At 40.0% G+C, this 25024-nt stretch overlaps 2 protein-coding genes across 9 annotated transcripts in view; both read left to right on the top strand.

Moving 5' to 3' along the window:
- p120ctn (adherens junction protein p120) overlaps window positions 1–13506 on the top strand; it is a 47547-nt gene extending 34041 nt beyond the window's left edge. For 7 of the 8 annotated variants that reach the window (XM_067360156.1, XM_067360155.1, XM_067360153.1 and 4 more), the window contains one exon: window positions 1505–13506. In XM_067360156.1, coding sequence (XP_067216257.1) covers window positions 1505–1810 — 306 coding nt within the window. In that variant the 3' untranslated portion in view covers window positions 1811–13506. The remainder of the gene's footprint in view (window positions 1–1504) is intronic. The other variant, XM_067360149.1, reaches the window with a different exon arrangement.
- Window positions 13507–15779: 2273 nt separating this feature from the next.
- Window positions 15780–20440, top strand: LOC105676731 (uncharacterized). Its single transcript, XM_012374838.2, has 6 exons — window positions 15780–16504; window positions 16935–17059; window positions 17275–17499; window positions 18989–19124; window positions 19489–19618; window positions 19952–20440. Exons 1-6 carry the CDS (start codon window positions 16238–16240, stop codon window positions 20035–20037), a joined length of 969 nt encoding a protein of 322 aa, XP_012230261.1. The 5' UTR covers window positions 15780–16237; the 3' UTR covers window positions 20038–20440.
- The last annotated feature ends 4584 nt before the right edge of the window (window positions 20441–25024 follow it).

Genomic DNA, 25024 nt, shown 5'->3' with positions numbered 1-25024 from the left:
CACTCGGTAGTACTCGCGTCACTTTTGTACACACCTCTCTGTCTCCGCGGACCGAGCGCACAATGTTAACACTAGTAAGCCACGGCTGACGAAATCACTGCCTAAACGAGAACACCGTCACAAACACGATTTCTAACGATAGCGATTATTTTAGCTTTTAGCGAACGATAAGAAGATAATTTATATCGACGACTTAATCGTTGGTAATTGAAGAAAAAGAAAAAAAACAAGCATTTATATATCGAGGTAGAGAGCGAGTTCAGTTTCCTACGAATTTTTAGTGTGTGTTTTGACGTAATATTTAATTATATTTTATTAATGTACCGCAAAGTGTAAACACATTTGCAACTAAATTATTACGTAGCCTATATAGTCCTCATTGTATACCCGATTTTGTATATAAGTTTAGAAAAGGATACGTAAGTTAAAGTACACAGAGTATAATTGATATGGATATTCACACGCTATATACGACGCCATATAAATTAGATTTTAGAATTTTGATTCCCGAAATTATTATTAACATTTTTTTTTAACACAGTATTTTATGAAATTTATTTTAAATAATTAATGTTGTAGGATATAACGCTAAGTTTAATAGAGAATCATGTCTAATCTTTTAGTACGTCAATGACGAAGGATTATATTATTGAACAAATTATTGATTTATTATGAGAATTTCATTTATATATTCTATCACGTGAAGGAAATTATATACTATTATATATAATTTTATAGCGCGCACACACACACACATACACGCGTATATGTGCGTCTTTATATCATGTGTATCTCAACTATGCATTACTCACGTCGCACACGTCGGAATATATTTATATTCTGTATTTAGCCGAATACTAAAGCGCAGTGTAAGAAACAAAAAAAAAAATCAGTTACTTGAAAATATGTATATTAGATAGCCTATATATCTAATTGCAAATAAAGGCCAAACATATCATATTTTAACGTCTTGCCTGGATATTACATTGCACTCTCGATTACCTGACGATAGGAAGAAAAAGAGGGGGAGCTTCCCTAAAACATTATAATAAAAATAAAAATTTTACAAGGAAAAATGTTGGGTAAATTTCTAAATTTCTTCCACTAATCTTCCACTTATTTTGCAAAAAAATTGTGTTTCAATGCACCCATAATACTTGCAACTCTAAACTTGCATGCAACAATCTAACACATATCTACATTCTTTACTAATTATTACTGTTCGCTGACGAATCTGCTTGTTCCAGCATGCCACTTTTCACTTTCATTATTACTGCGTCTCGCGATGATTCACGCCTGGATAATCGAGAGTGCAATCGTGTGTAAAATACCCCCGCAAAAGTATCTGAGCTTCTTTCAGCATTCGAAGGGCCGAGGCGCCGCGCGGTACTCCCCCCCCGCACCCTCGCCCACCCGCCCCCTTGCCGCGCGCGAGAGAAACGCGCGGGCGGCGGCAGCAGCAGGCAGTTGGCTAACCGTTGGCTTGTGTGTGTGTGTGTTGCAGCAGCCGAAACCCGGTGAGCCGCTCTACGCGCAAGTTAACTTGGAGAAGAAAAAGAAGCGGCAGTACGAGCTGGGGGTGGGCCAGGGTGGCCAGGTGGTGGGTCAGGCCGGCGGCGGCGGCGGCGGCGCCGCGATACCCGGAGGCGGTGTAGCCGGGCCCGGGGGCGGCGGGGGCGGCCAGTGGGTGCCGGACGGCGTCGGCCTGATACCGGACGGCACCGGCGGCGTTCCGGTGGCGGCGACGGTGGCGAATCAAGTGCCGCCGCCGAGCTCAACCGCCGCCGCCGCCGGCGACTCCTGGGTGTAACGCGGCCTCGCAGGATCTCGCCAGGAGCCTCGAGTGACCATCGCCGTCGCCGCCCGCGCCCGCCTGCGCGGCGAAACGTCCATATAGCGGGAGGAGATAGGAGGATTGTATCTCAAGATCAAGGTAGCTGCGCGTTCGACGACTCTCCCGTGGAGCGACTCCGCAAGTCGGAAGGAGACGATCGCGTCTCCGGGATCAACGGGGATACGGGCGCTGTTGTAGGTGTCGCGAGATGGACACCGGTTACGTTTAGCCGAGAGAGAGAGAGAGTTAGCAGACTGGGTGCAAGGAAAACGTTTTGAAACTTGTTAAAGTAAGGGAGAAGTCGAGAGTCTAGCAATTATTACAAGAGAACAAGTAATAGAGCAATTTGCGGGATCGTTGATAGTCCGAGATATAGCATGAAAGTACTCGAGTGCATTCAAGTGTTGGAGGAATCGCGCGAAGGGAAGCGACGGATGTTATAATACGCTTTAGCGAGGTGTACAGAAATAGACACGTCCATGTTACGATTAGGAAGAAGAATTTCGAGGATACGAATACGGCAGCTGAGTCAGATAAAAGGCGGTGAACAACAGGCAGCTTATTATTATTTTTTTTTTTTTTTTTTAAATTAAATTAGGACCGGAAGTGAAGTGTACATTTGTTTCCGACGTCGAGAGGCAAGCTACGAATGCGGGAATGTACATACGAAGAGTTGCAGCCGAAGAGGTTTTACGGATCGATGACAAGCGGATTGGCGGATCAACGAGCGGAGAAACGAAAGTATATCGCGCCGCGAGAAAGGAAAAAGGATCTCTTTGCTCTCGGTGCTCCTTTCAGCACTCGAGAAGTCAGGACTCACGTATGCGACGAGTGGATCTTTTTTTGGAAGGCGGCGCCTAATCGGACGGAAGCGGAAACGGATCGAACGGAGAAGAAGAACCGATAGCGCTCGAAGAGCCGACACGATCGTCCTGTCTCGGCTTCGAGGACGCGAGAGCGTTCTTTTCTTACAATTACCCACGTCGTCTGCGAGCGTGATGGCAGAAGCGGGGCTTTAAATAGCCGGGAAAGGAGAAAGGGGTCGTGCCTCACAAAGGCCTCGCGATAAATTGAAACATCTTGAGCGACACTTCGATTAAGCATACTTGAATTGCGAGAAGCCGCCGCCGACCTTGAGGCGAGGCGGTGCGACGCATTTTTATCCGGGAGCCCTTTCGTCGTCGTGGAAGATCGCGGCGGGACGAGGAGCGGGAAAAGTGAAGCGTCCGCTGCGTGAAGATCCGCGAGAAATGCGCCCGCAGATCCGCATCTGCGATCTCGATGTATCGATAATAGGTATCAGCGCGTAAGAAAGAAAGAGAGCGAGAGAGAGAGAAAGAGAGAGAGAAAGGAAGCGAAAGAGAGAGAGAGAGAGAGAAAGAGAGAAAGAGAGCGACGTCGTCCAACCACATCCGCAGCAGTAGTCGCACTAATGGCTCTAATACCTTCATTGCACAATTCTAAATTAATATATATACCGCGTATAAATATATTATACACACGTACACGGATTATACACGTACACGCATGAACACACAGACACCAGGACCGTAAGTGTATATTTTAAGGTGGTATTGAGGGAGCGCGACCACAAACGTATACCGATCATCGCGAGGCACTGCGCTAAGAATAAGGCAGGCGTGTCTATGTGAGTATTATAAATAAGTAATGGCGAAGAAGCGTCACACGGCGACGACACGAGAGCGAAGGAGTCGCTCGTAATTTTTTTATGCAGTTCACGGAAATATATATATTCCTTTCCGCTGAGCGAAGGACTGTTGAATTAAATAGCGCGATGATCATTATAGAAGACTCACGAATTATTAAAGGATGAGTCGATGATTGTATCGCAATGGATTTTGCGTTCGCCAAGCAACGCGTTGAGGACTCTTCACAACTTCCGGGGAAAAAAAGTCGACATTAGAGGGAGAGAGAGAGAGAAGAAGAAGAAATATGTATATATTTCTGTTAGCGTAATTACGGAGAGATATCATGAGAGCCGGTTGAAGAGGGAGAAAAAGGAAACAAAAACGAATAATCCCGTTACCATTGCGAGAGAGATTGCGTTTGCACTTGCTTCTTTGTAATACTTGAGATACCCACCAATCGTCGCGCGCGCGTGCGCGCGCTTATTATAAATATATTCGGGAAGACATAAAAAAAATGAATATATTATATATAAATATAAATATATATATATTATACACACACTGGCGACACACTAGCGTAGAGTATAGCGTATATTGACTGTATTATGTAAACTTCTGAGGCTGTGGGTGTGGCATAGGGATGCTGATTTAATACGAGCTGCTGCACTGTTGCAACGTGTGTGTGACTTTAGGGAAATATACACTTTTGAACCGAGGTGAGAACGCGTGTGAATCCTGTCTGTGTGCGTAAGCGGAGATGCGAATGAGAGCGCGTGTCGAAGCGCGGAGGCGCGAACCGTCGATGCGAAACGAAAACGAGCTCGCGTCCTAAAAGGAAAATGGAATCAGTCGAGATGCAACACTTGCGCGCGTAATTTAAATTTGTTTTATACATATTTTTACGTTTACTTTTCTCGATAAGTTTATATTTGATTTTGTAGGTTTTATAGATTTATTTTACATATTTTATTTAGGAGAATAATAATGCGATATTATATGTGCAGGCATGAATAATATTGCATGTTACATTAGATTATTTAATATTAATAGCACCGTGTCCTTTTATCTTTCAACGAATCATGTTTTGCGGAAAGCCAAGTTTTTTTTTTTTTTTTTTTTTTTTTAAACAAACGAATTATTTTATTGCGATTTATAACAATTGACAAGGATCAGTCGACATGTTCAACGAGTAAATCCGAAATATCAATGAATAATGAAATGTAAAATTAAAAAGAATCAATAAGAAAAAACTCGACAAATTAATAATAATTTTATCGATTAATTGCTAATGTTGTCAATGTTTTATTCACGATGCAATACGATGAGACACGAGCTCGCGTGACGCGGTGACGGTGAACCTCCGCCTTCAGTTGGCATTTTGTCCTGGAACGCAATCCGCGGTCGATCAGCGGCGCCTATGAGGGCCATTACTATTGCTAATGACATAATTACCGTAGGTATAATTAGCAAGCAGCGAGACCAATGTACGTCGTGCCCGTGAACCGTGCGAGAGCCTCGATCGCGAACGACGTGAGAGAGCATGCGACTGTAACGCGCGCGAGAGAAAGAGAGAGAGCGAGAGAAAGAGAGAGAGAGAATAATGTGTTGAAGTTATTCGATGGTTACGAGGTGGCATATTAATATTAGCCGATATACATATTATAGATATAAAATATATCCCTGTTCTCTATTTCTTAAAATAATATTACGACAGTTGATCAGAGAGAAAGAGAAAGAGAGAGGACACGCGATGGAACAATGGCTTCTCTCATTGGAAATCGCCCGATCGCGACCGATCGTCTATTCGAGATCAACCCCTCTCCCGTTATGTTCGCTCTGATTTCATCGTTAAATAGTTTATCACGTTTTTTAAGTCGGACAAGGATTTAGAAAAAGAATAAATCTAAATAATCGGGTTTTACATTAATTTATCATTTTTAATGATAAAAGCTTGGGATTTTTTACACAATTTATGTAAAATTTCAAAGATACGAAAAAGAGCACAGATATGGAATTAATTAAGGAATTGAAAACCTTCAAAAATCACTCATAATTAATGCTGGCTCTTTTGTCGCTTCGGTGAGCACTCAACTGTTGTTTTACACTGAGTATCATTATGCACTTCGTGTAATTTATAAAAATATACACACCGCGTTATCGCGTGTCAATTTTAATCTCGATTATTATCGATCCAATTTATTCCGGCGGGATGGGTTGATCCTCAAGGAGAACGGTCGCCGTCGGGACGACAGTAAAAAGAAAAAAAAAAAAGCGCGTTATTCTATCACGTATTACTCACACTTTATTCCGCGGCGACGTTCTCGAGGGGAATTTGAGCGCAGATAAACTCGGAAACCGGATCACCCGTGACACCCGGAAATGGAAATGCTGGTGTGAGCAGCGGTTTTGCGGGGCAAAGCGAATCTTATTTCCTAATTTAATTTTTGTACAGTATTTTTATATCACCGCGCGACGTATTTCTATGTGGATTTTATCCGATAGCACCTAACACGCGTTATACGAATTTTTAGAGGAGGATGACACGCATATTTTATATTCGACAATTACTACAGTTATTCGATATACAGCGTAAGCCGCATTAAGAAATTAATTTCTTTTCTTTTTCTAGAATTTAGAGTAAGCAGACGAAGCTTTACGAAAGCACCGTTTAATTTATTACGTTCACCGCGCATCTTTTTTTATTCGAACCTGTACATTTTAGTTCTAAGGCATTATCCGAAATATATATATCACCTTTATTTTGAGTTAAATGGCGGATTTTAGAAATATACGATGTGGACAAATTTCCAGACAACACATTGCGATGAATTATTATTTTCTTTTCAATGCAATCCTTTCATCGTGTCGCCTTGTTTTCGTTTTTTTTTTTTTTTTTCGATCTTTCGCTCACCACGAAAATAAGTCGCCGAAACAAATACATCCGGATGTATTCGAGCAAGGCGACTCCATACGATCATTTCCATCTCGGACAACGGGCGGATATGTCACATTAAATGAATTTAAAAAAACAGAAAAAACTGAGATTGTACTCGAATGAGCTGACTGACGTCTCTCTCGACTAGACGAGAGGGAGAGAGAGAGAGAGAAAAAAAAAGGAATCTTCGAGCTTATCGCTCGCTCGGACTGGCTAGCAGATCCGTTGCGCTCGTGATATAACACAGCGTGATTTTAGTAAGCGCCACGTATTGCACGATCGATACTACGCGCGATCCTTAGAAGATTTTGGACCATTTGGCAGCGACGCGATGCGGTCTCGAGGTCGATCGATCTCGCCGGCACTCTCGTTGCTCGTATCTGCGCGCGAAACGTTTCTATCTTTCCTCGGGATAATCAATCGAGCGTGCAAGCGCTTTGTAAATTTTTAAAATTTTACATTTCAAAGTATTTCGAAGTCCTGAAATATGTTTACATTTTATACGCTTCAAAGATAAATCGCGGAAAAGTTTTAGTACGCGAAATTGAGAAAAATTGAATATTATTAAATATTATATAATACTATATAATATAAATATTCTTAGAGCACTAATTCTTCTATCCGTTTGAACGAGAATCACCAATGGCCCAAAAAAAAGATAGAAAATAAATATGAAGTTATCGAAAAGATTATCACAAACGAAAATATAGAAATCTTGACTGAATCATATATTGATTAGCCACTTGACTAATTAATACACGTCTCTGGAAATACTCTTAAGATATAATCGAGATAACGGATGATCCCGACGATTGGCACGAAATCTCGTACGCGCTCGGATTTGTCGAAAATGCCGAAAAAAAGATAAATATGGAAAACACATAGAGCGAATCGAATATTGGCAGAATTTCGCGTATATTTATCTCCTCGGCCGCGCGCTTTTCGACCTCGTGTTTTTGTAGAATTTTATACTGCGCATTCACGATGCGAAGGAACACGTTGCGACGAGCGACCTCATCGTTTCTATGAATTTTGATACTACACCGTGCTGCAAGATCCGCGGACACGTTTTTAGACGTCAACGACGTTCGCCGCCGAGGAGATTAATTGACGCGTGTATATTCGACCGACAAACCAATTCGGCGGAATATTTCGGCGCTCAAAATATTATTAATACTTTACTAATCGCGCCGTTAGTTTCTCGTGAAATTTGCATAAAATTCGAAATCTTGACAAAATCTGACTTTATTACGCTATTCGTGGCTATTTATTATGTTAAGACATTTATCCAAGACATTTTAGAGCCAAAAAATGTTGAAAAATCAAATTTTCGAACTCGACGTTACGCGAGATTTTCCGCCTTGAGCACCGCAAGCGTCCAGATTTACGGCGATCGAGATCGATCGATCGGCGCCTAGACCGAGGTTTTGATATCCGCTTTTCATTCTTTGTGTGTATACTCTACTCTATCCTGCGTGACTCCGGCGTTTATAATTTTCTACGAAACACAGACGAAGAGACGAGGAGAAGGAGGGCGGCGAAGGCAGCTTCGGAGGACATACATATAATAGAAAAGACTGTTCCCCGACGATTTTATAAGAATAAACCAACGTCGCGTGTCGCGTTGAAACACTCAACGAGTATTAAAAGGAGAGAGAAGGAGGTAGCTTCGCGCGCTCGCACATATAGACACGCATTCATGCCAGGGTTGGCGTTGCGAGACAAAAAGCGACGTGAAAAATGTAGAATTTATACGAATGCGCGATGAACGACACGATAGTTTATCACTTAACCCGGCGACGGTATCGCTGGATATATCCTCGCAATATCCTTCGCTCTGCGAAGTGAAGTAATTGAATTTTTCGATTAAACTTAATTCATTTACAACGTATGAATCACAATTGAATTCTACAAATCATAATTAAGCAGTTCGATACCTGAAAAGTGAATTTCAGAATTTTAAACCTCGCACGTCTTGCAAATTTCAATATTATCTTTCGTACATTTAAATAATTCTCTTCGATGTTTTCGAATTATAAGTTAATTTTGTTGCAATTTTAATTGTATGTAAAAGTTGCAAAAGGGCAATAGGTGAATCTGATTTTCCGCAATGCGATGCCATTTCCGGATTAATTATAACATCTCGAGCGAGGCGACGCCTCCGATCCTCGAGAAAGGCGGTCCTCGAGCAAGGGTGACGACAAGCATTAGCGCGACTTCGGCACCCTCGACGTCATTGTATTTATACGCATTTATATTCCGTAAGGACCCGACAATCGGACGCTTTCGAAACCAACTGACAGCCGGCCGTAGTAGTGTTACTAAACAATTACACTTGACATTATATTATGACACTCTATAGTTGATATTATATATTAAATATAGTATATTGAGAAAGAGAGATCTTTAAGGAGAGTCGACGTGTTATATCGAGAACATATGTTGCATATTTTAATATATAATATTGAGTTGTTGAGAGCTGCCGGATATATTCGCCTAACCGCTATATTCAATTGCGCGACGATGTAAAATATAATCCTATTACAATTATATTATTTATAGAAAGCGGAAAGAGAGAGCTTTGCGAACCCTTTTCGACGCCCGTAATAATTCACGGGAAAAGTGAATCGCGATTACAAGGAGCGGAAGGCAATCGCGCGCGTACGGGCAATAAACGGGGTTGGTAAAAAACGGCGTATACAGGGTGTTTAAGAATTCACGCTACATTCCGGAAGAGGTATCGATGCCTTTCGTGCGCGTTCCGAACGCGTTGATCGATTACTGAACGTCGGGCGTGAAGGAAAAAAGAAAAAAGAAAAAAAAAACGGCGGGAGAAAGTGGGATTTAATAATGAATTCGTGATGTGTTCGCTTACACGGTGTTTCAAAGATTCACGCTAGAACCGGAACGGTATCGATTCGTTGTCACATCTATTTCCCGGCTGCACCGCTGACTGATTAGTCGAACACCCGCGAAGTAAAGACGGCGCGCGCGGGCGAAAGCGGGCCGTCCGTTGTAATCGCTCGTTTTCGTCCCGCCGTCGCGACTTTCGTCCGAGAAAGGATCCGATTGTTGGGCCACGCGGCTGCGCGAGTGCTCACTTAGCACGTAAAACAATCTCACTCACGTTTGTACAAACTGCTCGCGCAACGGCGCGATGCTCCTTTCATCCTCGTTATTCACAATCACGATAATCGTTCGAGTTTTATTGAGGCGCAATGTAAGACTCGAGCCGTCATTCGCATCCCCCGCGGCCTGTGCGGAGCGTCCCTGTGCGGATCGTGCCGTTTTTGCCATAAATTTCGCAAGAAACTTGTAATATAAACTTCGAGGGCAAGAAAAAGAGAAATGATTCGCAAGTTTTTTAACGATCAACAATTTTCTGCGCGTCTTCGCGGACATTTCGGACACTCCGCACAGAGCGGAAATCCCGTTCGCAATCACCATTTGTCATTGTCTCCGAACGCGGAAACCAATTGTTATACACGACGAGAGATCACGTTTTACTCATGCATACTGTGTACACGTAATCGCTCTACCTTCGGTAATCCCGTCGATCATAGATGTGTCGCGACTCAGCCTACTCAGTTCTTATGGGGCTTCGCGAGCGAAACAGCCCATTTTTGTACGCTCCTCTCTCGGTGTGATTAGACTTCATGTATCGATTTCAGGAAGCAGAGTCGATACGCGCAACAATTTTTCTCCTTCTTCAGTTTCGATTACGCCTCGTTCAATCAATAATTATTGAACTTCATAAATTGAAGTGTTTATTAAAACAAATCACCAAATAATAAATTGTAATAACTTTCTGCCATAAAAAATCCTGTTGGATGAAAACTGTCAGTATTTTCTATGTCGAATTGAAATGCTTCAGTGATGCATTATTCTATAAAACTGTATTTTCTATATTAATCCACAGTCAATTTGTACACTGAAAGCTGTAATTTTAAGCTTTAATTTTTCTTTGCATTTAAAACAAAACATTTTTCTCAATTTTTCTTTAACGTACAAAAATATTCCTCTAAATCTTTCTTTTACACGATTATCAACTTGCCCTACTATCTATATTTGATCATGAATTGTGTCAAGCGTGACAACTGCACTGTTGACTAATTAATTTCATTTTCTGAGAATGATACAACCGCGCAATATTACATAGCAAATTTATAAAATCTTCATCTCACGTTGTCACAAATGTTATTTTCAAGTATAAAAGTTGTCATCCTAAAACTAAGAATGACATGAAAAATATTGATTGCATTTTTAAATTCAGCGTAAAATTGCCCGCAGGAAACGCCAAACAAAACGTGAAAAAAATTGTGTCATAATCAGAAACGTTAGAGACAAAGTAATATTCGTCGATATCGGAGATTCTTTGTTATAACAGACGGCTAGTTATGGCGATTATGCAATTCTACAAATTTGCGCGCTACTGTTCGCGAGTGTTCCAACTTGTTTCCAAGTTCGTCCATCGATCCGGCCGGATTCGGAACGTTCGCCGGTATTTATTCTTGCCTGTCTATTTTGCGCGATCGCTCGGCCGTGTCGTATCGACTCGACTGCCTGATTCGTACGCTTCTCAGTCAGCTATTTACGCGAACTTCAATCGCGCGCGCGGCGAAGAAGAGGGAGGGGATATCAGAGTTGGAATGCGAGTCCTGCGTGGAGTCTCGATTTCCGACATCTCGAAATAACGACCTAACTAATTAAGTCTCGCGCCGAATAATCGCAAACACGCTGCCGCGCAATTATTCATTTCTAATAAATATTCAAAGATCGAAGCTCTCGCGGGACTGTCCCTTCCTAAAAGAATCGCCATTGTTGGCCTAAAAAAAAAAAAAAGACACCGAGCATTTTTTCATCCGGTCGCGCGATTTTTCACGATGTAGAGCCGCGTCTCATCCTGTTCGTTTCCCCAATCGACTCACTTCACGCATCATTCATCGATCGCGATCGCTGTCAATCGCTGACGGTTTGAAAGACTGATAGCGTTAAAAAGAGGAAGAGAGAGAAGAAAGAAAGATAACAAATCCCGAGCGATCATCATCGTTTTTTCCTGGAGCCTCGAAATTAGAGATCGGTGGGATCGCGATCGTCGTAATTTCCGCCGGCGTTGTTCGCGGAAAAATCTACACAGAGATCGTTTTCTATTTCGCGCGGAAATATTTGACGTAATGATTGTGAGATTACGGCGATTTCGATCCCCGTTTTAGAGACGAAAAAGAACAGGCAGGACGAAGGACCGAATGTATATCTCGTCTCGTATCCCATAAGAATTTTTGCACAATACGTAAAAGAAAAAAAAAGGAGAAAAAAAGAAACAAAGGCTGCCGGCCTCGATCGGCGCGTCGTCAACGCACCGCCGCGAGAAGCGGCGCACCGCCGTTCGACGAGTACTTCCCTACTTGCAAAAGTCGAATTAATCAGGGTGAAAGAAAAGGTATATTCGCTGTAATTCAATTGAAAAGTCGCGAGGGACGAGAAGGATGATTTTTAAGTGGATCGACGACGCGCCGCGAGGCCGTATAAACTCGAGTATAGTAAGAAAAAGAAAAAAAAAAAAAAGATGGAAGAAGGTGGCGAAGGTAAAAGGAAAAAAAATCGTATTCACATACATTACCATTAACACACATGTAACACGCGCATTAACGAATAGAAGAAAAAAAAATGATAGTCTACTGTGCTGCATACGTATTTAAATTAACGGAGCATTAAATAAGCATGGGTGTGCATCTTAGATGTATTAGAGAACCTTCACCAACCACGCGTTTAGTATTAATCATCAAACGTCACAGCGCGACGAGTGGCGCGGGGGGTGGAGGGAGAGGACTGGGACAGGGATGATTGATTCTACGCGAGTCCGAAGAATACGGACGATCAGGATCGCCCATCTTCCATAGCTGTAGATTTTACGTTGCATACGTTGGACGGGCGTCCAAAAAAGCCTCGTAGCATCTCCTTGACGAAACGTAAATTATAACTTATTGTAGGTTTTATAAAAATTATAATGTAATCGTGTGGAAAAAGCGCAAGGATCTCTCGAAAATGCCTTGAACTCAAAAAGATCCGTGAACTAAAAATCTATAGATGCATATGGATCTTAGAATTTGTGAATCTTAAGACTCACGAATCTTGATATAAATTTCAGCATCCGTGAATTCGCAAGGATATCGATAATTCAGATCCCTGAATTAATTAATTGCAAAACGTTCGGATTCGGGAATTTATAGACTCGAAGATTTTCCTATAAATCTCAGCGCGCTCTTATAGATCCGAGAATCTATGGATGCAAAAATCTAGAATAAATCCATGATTTGTTAATCCGAAAAAGCATGGATTCGGAAATTGTTTGATTGGAAAATTGAATGAGAAGGACCTTTACGTCCTGAGAAAATTGAGGATTCCAAAAGTCTTAGATATGAGAATTTAAGAAAAATTCTATTTTTGGAGATATTTTAGATAATTATTATTGGTTTATTAACAAGGAAATAATGCGATTATTTTTGGACGTGATGTTCGTCAATAATGATTTCGAACACTTTAGTTGACGTAAGTGTACAGTCATGTGTTTTACAATAATCACTGTATAGTAGTGAATATCGTAGGATCAATAAGGACACCGTATCCTGATTGTCAATGTATCTCGATTAAAGTCGTCACGATCAGGATGCTGCGCCATCTGCGATTTATCTATAATTGTTATTATTATTAGCACAATTTCGCGTTCCTGATAATAAAAGCGATAGAATCCTCATCAGCAAAGAGTCGAAGAAGAATGGACCTCTCCCTCGTTTCACCCCTCCGGAAAAACTCGCTGGGGATGAGAATCATCATCTTTATTTAATTCGTATGTGTTTTCACACGTGATTCGATTGAGTGTGCAGTGCTCTAACGGATTGTACGTATGTATAATTTTTAAGGCGATAAAAGGGGCAGCGTACTGTCGTTACTTTATCATTGTATTATGTATTATTTATATCTCTCGAAAGAGTACCACGTATATACGATAATAATTATAATAAAGATCGACTAGTGTATTTCGAATCCGACTGACGACAATTAAAGAATTAAATTGCGCTGAACACGTGCGTGCGTGTCTTGTCTTTCCACGACCCTTCCTTTCTGATCCTTACAATATTTGTCGTTAAACAGAAAAGAGGAATATTTATATATAGAATTTTATATATTTGAGGTTTTTTAATATTCTAATACATCATCTTTTATATCTCTGAAACACACATTTCTGATAATTTGAAAAACGTCGTTTTTAATTTTAATCAACGAGAAAATATAAAAAAAAAATTTCTGGTTTTTAAACTAAATAAAGCGTGGTAAAAAAATATGTAAAAAATTCGCGAAAGGTTTGTTTAAGTAATTAAGGTTCGTTGCGGAAATACGTATATTTGTCGAGTCAGAAACTGAAGGATACGCGGTCTATAAAGGATCGAACGTTCGCGGAACGCGTAATCGCATTTTTGACTTTCGTTCTTTTGATTGCGATTTTATTGCGTGTCCGGGAGAGAAAGAGAGAAAGAAAGAGAGAGTCCTCTTGTCGCGAATAACGAAATTCGCGAGCGAACCGCTAGTCGCGCTCTTTCCGCATGATCAAAAAGAAAAAAAAGAGCGAATGCGGTTTTATTCGGTCGTATTTCCTAAAAGGGCGAACTCTACCACGAAACGAGACGCGCGGTTCGGACGCGTTCGGGCTAATTGTTAATTAAGACGCGGATTGCCGTGCGGATTGACAATTTGCAATTGTAAAATCTGTTCCTCGGCGCGTAATCTCGTCCGCGCGCGCCTCTCGTTCGTATCTCGTCCGCTCGTTTCCAATCGCATGGAAATTGTTTCGCGAGTTCCGTTTCCACGTGCGGGAAAACGAATTTCCAAGAAAAGTTTCATCGAAGTGCAACCGGACAGATAGACAGATAGATAGATCTAGAGGTGTGTTTCGTGAAGTTAAAACTTTCTAAGTGAACTGACAGAAACGCATGATGGAGTTTTCGTCCATTAAAACATATAATCTGAATAAAAAATGAAATAAAAATTTATAGTAAAAAGTAATACGCGTGCATAAATAAATGCATGCAATATCTACGGTTTACTTTCAGAATAAATAATAATACACAATAATGAAAATTCCGACACAATATTATACGTTGATGAATAAATTGCAAAAGCTCGCTTTGCGAAAGCGACAATAAATGCAAGTGTCTCTAATTTATAATAACTCTTTTAATTTTACTCTTTATTAATCTACATGCATTTGCAAGAAAACCTTTTTGTACTTTCGAGAACTCTTGAATAAAGGTATTGTTTATAGCAAGTAAATCTCGAATAAATATTTCTCGAAAGCAAATAAATATTTTCCTGCGCAATTTCTCCCGAGTAATGGGGGGTAGATTCTACGTCGTTCGGGGAGTTGCGAAGTATAAGAAATATTGTGAAGTAGGTCGATCGTATTTTAAGTCGGCGAAGTCTATACACTTCGATGAACAAGGCCACCTGCACCCCGAGATAAGAGAAGCAGCGCCCACGTCACATTCCCCATGAAATGAACGCGTCGCATTTACCCCATAATTCCCCTGAATTTCCTTTCAATCCTTTCCCTCTTTTTTTATTTCTTGCGTAAATTTTCAACTGGCAGCATGATAGCAATATTCATTGTTATTTTGTAATTTAAAATACAAATCCATTTTTTCTTTTTAAATTCAATCTTTCTCATATTGATTCAAATTATTATTTATAATCCTTTTCTTCGCTCCCCTGAATTAAATTCTTCATTACTTTTATTCAAATCATTATTTAATTAAAAATAATTTTTTAGCAATCGGCAAACTTTTTACATAACGAGGGCATTGTTACCAAACATTAAAACAAAGATTTACTATTGGCGAACTTACACTGAAATCCACAATTTCTAACAAAATATGATTAATTTGTAATAAACGTTAATTTTGTTCAATTTCGGACTTTAATAGGCGGATTTTCGATCAAATTTACTGTTCCATATTTATCGTTTTATTGCAAATTTATTTACATAAATAAAAAATAATCTGTTATAAAATTTATTTTTTTACGCTGTTAAAAATTAATTTAAAATTTGTTAATTTTTATTTAAATAACAATGAGAGATAAATTTTTTTCCCGTACTTTATAAATTTCTCTCTACATTGTAAAACGCGTTCGAGAGTCTCTGAAAAATTCCAGAGTTTTCTACGGAAAAAAATTGGATAAGCGAGAAGTGGGTTAAATATTCGTCAAATAACCCATTCCCCGCCGCTTTAAACAGATTCGATCGAAACCAATCGGTCGCCTGTATCGCGGGCACTGGTGCTCGTTTCACACCCGCGTGAACAAATCACTATTCCACCCCCATGCGAGAGGCGGATACGAGAGGGGATCCTCGGCTCGCTGAAGCAGCAGGTAAGAATCCTTCTCGCAGTTTCACGCCGGCCATCAGGACCACCGGTGCTTTCGGAATATACAATAATCACAATCGTTAAACCGTGATCGTACAAAAAAGGAAAATTTTATTTTACAACTAAAATTGTTTGAGCTTTATTTTTATGCCGTTCGATTTGGAAAGCAATAAAGGAAATTATAATTGCAATTTACACGTTAAGAAAATTAATTAGTAATTCCTCACATTTCAAACAATTAAGTAAAAATTAATCAAATCCGTATCATAACATTGTTAAAATTAATTGCAGATATATATCGTCAGAAATTGATTGTTTCAAATTAAGATTTGAAAAATAATCCTGATTGATTCGCGAAATTAATATTTTAAATTATTATCGGTTCTCTTCAATCTCCATCATGGCGAATATAAGTGACAATGCAGCCATCGCGGATTCCGCGAAAAAATCCATCGACAACGCGAAGAAAGAATTGCGCGGGATATTGGGAAAGATAGACGACCTGAGGCTTCCGGTTAAAGCGTGGAGGCTGTTGCGCGTTCGTTCGCGATTAAAACCGACGAAACCGATAAAGCTACGCGCGAGGCACCTGTGGATCCTGCTGATCGCCACGTGGATGACGGTGCAAGTCGCTCGGAATCGCGTGCAAACATATCGATATAACAAGGTAAGCAGAATTTCACATTGCGATATTTTACATAGAGCTCAAACAAAAACATTCGAACATTTTCTACGTTTGAACTGTTTGCGCTTCGAAATGAAAAGAAAAATTAGAGCAAAAAAAAACTTTAGATCGCTACATTTGGACACCTCAAACAGTTCGAGACGATCAAAGTCTAGTCGATTCGTAATGTGATTCGAGTAATTCGATCTATCAAGAAAATTAAAGCAGAAATACTTGTGCAAATGTCGGTATTGTTGTTTTGTACACTGCACATTTTAAAAAATTTATAAAATGTGGAAAAGTAAATTTGATAAAAAATAGAAGAATTAAAGTCCGAAGTTAAACAGAATTAACTTTTACTGCGAGTTAATTATGTTTCGTTAGAAATTATGGATTTCGATATGAGTTAGGCAACAGCAAATCACTGTTTTAGTGTTTGGTAACGGTGCCCCCATTTACGCAAAAAGTTTTCCGACCGCCAGAAGATTGTTCAATTTGCCAGGACGTTCAACAGGTTGACAAGCTCTCCGCTGTTGATTCGACGATCTTCGAGCAACGGTACTCGCACGCAGCACTTGCATATTGTTCATTTGTTTATGCATAATGTTCTCTAATTTTCAAAAACTTGTCCCTCTCCCCTTTAAAAACGCATAAAAAATTTTTATTTGTTTCCACACACAAGTAATTCTCTAAAAATTAATTTATTGTAATCGTCACTACGTGCAACTGACTGTTCGATTTCTCTCCACAATTGCATTTTACTTTGTAATTAGTTACGCGTACTCAGGGAAGCCGGTGGTGATAAGCGACGCAATGGCGAACTGGACGGCGCCTCAAATGTTCTCGTTCGCCTTTTTTAAAGCATTGTATCACGGGGAGGAGGCGAGCTGCCAATTCTTCCCGTATAAGACGGAATTTCAGAATTTACAGGACGTCTTCGACATGAGCGACAGTCGAGCCACGATGGAGAAGGGCACGAAGCCCTGGTACGTCGGATGGTGAGTAATTTAGAATCCTATTTAATCCTTGGATGCGTGAAAGACAGTTTTTGAAATTTTATACAACAGTCTCAATACCTTTTGCCAATTTTGTCTTTATGTAAATAATTTTTTCCAGAAATTTTAAGTCTTTTACACTTGACATAAAATCATTGAAATAATTTTTCTACGATTTAATAATAAATTTGTGCAATTTATCATTGAAAGACAATAAATCCAAGAATTAATAAGTTAAATTGATTCTTACATTACAAATACAATAATTTTCCAATGACAAAATTAGTAACATAATAATACATTTTCTTTGAAAATAAAAAATTAAAGGAAGACAACAAATAAATTAACAATTTCGTAGAGAATTCAATAATGATTTTTTTTCAGAGTAATGAATTTTTAAAAACAAATTTTTTACAACCAATAATATGAATAATCATAATTTCAGTAATTTTTAATAGTTAAATTTATTATTGTAATTTGTTATTAATTTTACTTTTAGAAAATTGTGTTGCATTGGCAACGACATTGAAATAAATAAATAATCGGTTGCATGCACATAAAATATGAATTCACTCACCGATCGATACACCGCCGCTGCTACGTTCCTCTGCAGAGCGTCTCCTGTAAACATAATTATTAAAAATATAGAGTGTTAATTTGAAATTGCCAATCAGGCGACAGCTAAAATAAACGACACTTTATTCACAAATAATTCATAATTTTCATTTTCCATTGTTTAATTCGTCAAAACGCGAGACGAGTGCCAAAGTACACAAATTATAGCGAAACGTGCGTATTGAATCGTCGCGAACAAATTAAAATTCATACGTCGCACGAATGTGTGTAATAAACTATATATAACTCCAGAAAAGCTTCCTTGAATTTCTGTTTCGCTTACACTGCGATAATTATTCTGCTGCTAGAAAAATATGTGATTTTAGCCTCTAGATTAAAAAAATAACACGCTTTAAGTACTCGTAAAAAATACTGAAAATTCATTATTTCGCGACACGTTGTGAATTATTCTGTATTATCACGTTGTATGTTAATTGACAGCAAAATAGATTATATGGTGAACTTAATAATATTGCATTTTGCGTTGCTGCTGAAGCAACTAGCAGAAAATGAACGACCGTTAAACGTTCAGTAGCGCGAGCTTTATGGTAATCGTAACAAGAAACTTAAGCGTACCGGGCTGCGAGCGTACGGTGCATTTTTACGGCTTCTGATACTTCCCCGAATGCACACCGATGCACGCACACACGGGCGATGTGCGCTAACAAGCTTACAGAAAAAAACCGCATTTACGACGTCGTACGCGACGATCGCGAAACGCTCGACCGAGAATCCTCGGTTAAAAAGTTATCGGTAGCGCTAAATCGACTCGACAGCATCGTTTCTAAAACAGAAAATTTCTCGATCAATTTCGATTAATTTTAAAGAGAACAAAAATACTTGAGCTTTTTCCAAGAATTTTTTTCTTGGCATTCAGGAGCAATTGCGATGAGAAAATCGGCGCGATATTAAGACAGCATTATCAGAGACCGTATTTTCTTCCCGCTACCGCTGAAAGCGAGAAGACGGACTGGATTTTTATGGGAAGCCATGGCTACGGTGCACCGATGCATGTAAGTCACGTGGAATATCACGCGGAGTTCTTTTCTTATCAAATCACATCGCATAAACTATCATTCGTTAAGGTAAATCATTTTAATGAATAATATACTTTAATAAATCATTAATATTTTTTCTGCACCGCTGCGCGTGCTGTATTTCATATCTATTTCTACATTTATTGAATGTATATTTTCAAAAAAAGATATTTTTTACTAAAAATTTGTTTAATTCCATGTTTTTAATTTTTGCATTTTTTCTTTCATGTATTTTTCCCGACAATGTATTTATATATAAATATATCGCTCTAAGTATGCCTTGAGTATATAAGGACGGCCGTCATTAATCGTGCATCTTGAAAATATGAAATTTTTCAAGGTGGACGACGTGGAGCATCCCTCCTGGCAGGCGCAGATAAAGGGTGAAAAATTGTGGATTTTGGAGCCGCCGCGAGAGTGTCACTACACGTGTAAGAGGCTGGAAGTGATTGTGCATCCCGGCGAAATAAGTGAGCTATTTCAGATAAAAACTAATATGAATTATGTATAATATTTATGAATTAACTGCAAAGTTAAGCGCACTTCGCGTTTAGAGCGCTAAATGCGGCTCTCCGCATTGAAAATTGCATTTAATGTTATTCTGGACCGAATGTCAATTGGTTATATTTGACTTTTAATATAAAATATGCAAATAATTTATTTCAGCTGCTCCAAACGGAGCCGAAAGCTTCTTTGGGAATAACTTATTTCTCGAAATTTATTATTTATATTCTCTTTTCGACTTTATTTGACAGACACGAAATTTTTCGTGCAATCTAACTTTGTGATATCTCTTGTTACAGTCGTTTTGGACACGAATCGATGGTACCACCAGACGAAGATCGTTTCCGAAGACATGAGCATCACGATCGGTGCCGAATATGATTGAAAGAGAAGTAAAGCTCAAAAATTAATTTTATTACATCTGACAGAGCCAATCTTTATAGCGGCGATATTATAGACTGTTTGTTATGGATTGACAAATAATCGTTATATATTGACAAATAATTTGCAGTAAGAATAAGCTTCTGTATGTGAATGTATAGAATAATAATGTAGAATGACAGGAAATATAATGTAGTAGAAACAAAGCGCAACTACGTATTCGACCAAATATTGGAAGAATATTTTGCATTTAAATGTATTTGTAGAAATAATGTCGCAATGCCTCGGCTTTTTAATTCATTATCCAATTTGGAATATTTAAAAATTAATTTGCGATAAAATAAATAAATTCCTATTGTGTAAATATGCAAAATAATAAAATGTATGGCGAACATGTATGGGAAAAACATACTGCATATTTCATCCTCATAACTAAAACACTTCGCAGCTAAAAGGAAGCTGTGACGATTTCGGATGCTATATATACACCCAATTTATTTCACCACGTTCTAAAACTTACACAAATGACATGAATATTTTTGAAAATAACTTCTAAAGAGGATAGTTTCACATTTGCGCAATTCATATTTCAGATTTCCTTTTTCTTTTAAATCCACTTACCGCTAAATTCACCTCCTATTCTTCTGCCGCCTGTAAGGCTAAATATATTCTCTTTCAATCATCCGAGCGTTCGTTATATATATTTATTTTTTTTTTTTTTTTTTGTTAATTATATTTCGTATTCATTCAGCGAGGCGGAATTCGGCTTATTGCCAGCCGAGGTGGCTACACACACGCTCGGTTAGCCGCCGCCACCATGCTCGTCCCCCCGTGACGCGTATCAACGTACACACGTGGGTCGCGTGCTACGTACTTCAACCGCACGCTTGTGTGCGCGCGTTAATCATCGCGCTCGCGCGATCTAGGAAAGGTAAGGAGGAAACGCGCGCGGCACGAGTTGTCGTCCCTCATGCAGATGGCCTGCGAGCGCAGACCGGGGAGTCGCACCTGGCGGCAGGTGAGCCCCCTTGGCTGCCGTGGGGGCCGCCACTATTACGGGTGGGATCCAAAGGAGATTCCCTGTACGACTTCCCTCCCTCCCTCCGCCCCCTCCGCTCTAAACGCAGGCCGCTCGCGGCCCCTATCGTTCGCATGCGATCATATGTTAGCCACTGGCTTAACGTTGTCAGAGCGAGAAGGAAAGAGACCGATTTGACTGTTTCGTCGTCAAGTCGAAAACTCTTAAGGACAGTTGCGCCGAGCCCTACGAGGTCTGCAGCCGGATCTCGACACTTCTTCAGGCCAAACAAAGTACTTGGAAATGATAAAATTTTGATGGGACAAATACGCGAAGAGAGATATAACTTCGCTATAAAGTCAATGAAAATATTCAATTAATAAATTTATTGCAATCCAATTTAATCATATTTTATTTAATTGAGCTGCTATGCTTAAATTATGTTACTGTTATACAATGCCATTTGACTAACTGTTATTAATTAATTGAGAAATGCTGCTCGAAGATGCTCGTTTCCTAGGAACACGGATTAGAACGCGAGCAAATCTGGAACGAAATTGGAACGTAGACGAGCGTGAAAAGTTAATGTGGATTTTGCTAGACAATTTTATTAATAATGATAATCGATCACTATCGCAAGGAGAATCCTATCAGAGCGTGAAAGCGGCGAGACGCTTCTCCTCGGAAATATCAATTGTATTACAAAAAATCCATCTTTAATTGCAAATCAAGAGTCATATAATCAGCAAAGTAAAACGAGAAGATTTTATAGATCAAGTTATTTTTTTCGATCATTCAAAATATATAATTTTCCTTCTTGCTTTATCACTACTGCTATTTTTGTTAGATTAGTATAATATTATTTTTGCAATTGAAAGCATTTTAATCTTTAATCAATCTTGAAATTTAAATAAAAATTTACTATAACTTGCGTCAAGTCTGACAAACGTTTCTGATTAATTTTGATTTTTACAATTCAATCGCATCGAGAAACAGTTTTGACAAAACCACAAAACAAGTGCGGCAATCGTGAGAGCCGCAACGGTCGCGTCGCGTAATTGCGTGTCCTTATTTATGCCTCGATCGCTCGCTAATAATATTGTTATGTAAATTCATCGGTAAATTCTCGGGAGTGATTCGCGCCGATTTGTGCATAAACAGCTCTAATCATGAAAAACACTGCAATTTCTCTGAAAAAAAGCTGTCATTTTTTTCCTGATAGAGCCGTTTGTATTTATTATGCACCTCGAAAGAGCCGACTATTAAGGGCTCTGAAAATTGCAGAGCGAGAGAGAGAGAGAGAGAGAGAGAGAGGGACTTTGACGTCTCTGATGTATCGACGCCCATGTATTATATGTGTACACGTTGCTCCAGTTACGCCAATGAGTACGCCTGTATGTCGTTTGTGTTAATTACGCGGAACAGCATATCTCTACTTTCATGTCCGATCTGACGTCTACGATCTACAAATGTTTGCGGCAGTCGCTAATAGCTAATAATATCGGCCAAGGAGAGAGAGTCCACCGAAATGCACCTCAAATTGAAAATAATTCCCGATTCTGCGAGACAACAAGTATGAGTGAAACGCAAGTTTAATCGCGAAAATCTGTCTCGAATAAAAATCCACGTTAATCACATTATAATTATACCATTGAAAGAGAGTATTATAATACTTTTTTTTCTAATTATAGTAAAATATAATATTATAACAATTGATTTTTTTAAATATATAACTTTGAACTTTTTACGTTTCAGTCGCAAGCTTAGCTTCGAGCGCATAATTTATTTAATGAACTAAGGGATAGTTTAATTATGCGACAACTTTGTTGTCTACTTTTGTACGTTATTAGCAATCATCTACTTTATCATTTAGCCGAGTCTATAGAGTCCCATAATGCGAGCGTAATACTATGCACGGAGAGAGCGATGAAATAATTATAGATATCGATTTCTAAAGAAAGTACAGCTCGACGATGCCGGCGACGGGGGAAACGCGGGGGGACGCACCTGCGTTCGGCGGGTAAAAAGTGAGTTATATTGTTATGCGGAGCGGCATTCGTTCGCGAATTTTGCGTTAATTCGAGGAATGCGGTCCGCGCGATGCGTATTATCGCGGAGAACCGCATGTTTTCTTTTTAAATTTTTCGCATTATTTAATTGCGCATCCGTCTATCCATTTATCTATCTCGATCTAACTGCATTCGGGGCGGCGAGCGAAAAAGCGATACATCAAGACCTCATTAATTGGCAAAAATCATTCGGCGTCGCGGAGATCTTTTTGCGCCGATCGAACTTCACCGTATCGCCTGTCGCTGATCGATAGTTTTTGCGCTGAAAACCGAGTCGAATGCCCGTGGAAATTCTTGCGGTTCCACCACCGCAGGTCTCCCTTCTAATTTTCGAGTCGCATTAATTTTATATTTAACGCATATGAGGCATCATTCAAAAAAGCTCTTGCGTCATTCAACTCCCCGCAGCTCCATTTGTCCTCTTATTTTTCCTCCTTATGTCCATCAAAAATTTGCGCTTGTCTCGGAGAAATGCGCGATTTATTTCGGGAAAATTGTAAAAATATCGTAAAACTGAGAAAAGTGGGTCGCGCAACATTAAAAGGAGCGCGCTATTATTTATGAACAGATCTCGCGATTGAAGTATATAACTATATTTAGCTCGGGTGAATTTACACTTTCACACACAGCGTTTCGTGTTTTTCACGTTCCCATTTCCGTATAAGTGGACACCCCTTTGCGTGTCGTCGGATGCGCGCTGCGACATTAATTGAGAACAACCGGCGAAAATAAATATCCAATTTAACGTAATGAGGCAATTTGAATAAACAGGAAGCGCGGATTCGCGAAAATGTCGCCGATCGGTCGCCGTTCTTGCATGAGGAGGACCATTTAAATCCCCTTCTCACCCCCCCCCCCTCCTCCCGATGGCGAATCTCGAATGTTGCGACAATGGCAACGATTGCGCGAGAAAGTCGATGTCGTCGTCGAAGCCCACGTAACGCGGGCTGTTCATCGATCGCACGCGTGTGTGTTTACAGTTACAACGAGAACGAGCGAGCCGTAAATGTACGAGGGGTTGGTCGCGCGCGCGTACATACAGGTTGCACATACATATCGGTCGCCGCTATCGATTATTTTACCCATGTGGAACACCCCGCCATCCCCGCCGCGAAGCGAGCGCCCCACTCGCGGCGTCGCGACGCCTCGGTATAGAGCGCGATATCGACGTTACATCGCAGCTCTCACCCCTCCAGTCCCCTCACCGCCCCGTCGGGAATCCCCACTTCCAGCACGGCAGAACTACCCCCAGGACCGTAAAATATTAGGGCATTAACGAGCCCTAATGCCCTCCAACATTGATAAAAAAAAAAAAAAGGGGTATATTGCGGAACGATATATTTATATTTGAGAAATTGTAAAACGCGGGAGTTCTAAAGTGTGCAGCAATTTTTATACTTTCAGAATTAAAAGGAATATATGTAGTATAATTTGTGAGAATGGAAAGAAACGTAATGTATATTCGTGGCGAGTCGACTTGCGTAGATTTGAACGCGAAAGCACGATGATTTATTCCTCTCGATGCGCGCGCGCGCCACCGTGCATTGATAAGATAATTAAAATCCAAAATAAATTTCAGAAGAAATAAAAAGTAGCGCGGGGGAAATATTACTCGATGCGAATATTACGCGTGCATCCTCTTTGAATATTTATTTTTCCGCGTCAGGGAAATAATCCGCGGCGCTTTAATCACGCGACGAATTTATCCATCTCGCGCTTTAATCCGCCGCTTCTTTTCGTCGGACTCGGCCGCCGGATATAACGTAACGCCAATATCGATTTTACTTTGTCGTTGACTCCGCGATGGATTTCCATCCGCGGGGGAATATATATTCGAAGAACCTCCCTCGCACCCCTCCCCCTCTTGTACGTACGCACGCTATCGCTTGGGCTTATCTCAATCT

This window comes from Linepithema humile, chromosome 8 (genome assembly GCF_040581485.1).
Source record: "Linepithema humile isolate Giens D197 chromosome 8, Lhum_UNIL_v1.0, whole genome shotgun sequence".
NCBI lineage: Eukaryota > Metazoa > Arthropoda > Insecta > Hymenoptera > Formicidae > Linepithema > Linepithema humile.
The sequence above is the reverse complement of the archived record's forward strand: the minus strand, read 5'-3'. Positions and strand labels throughout refer to the sequence as shown.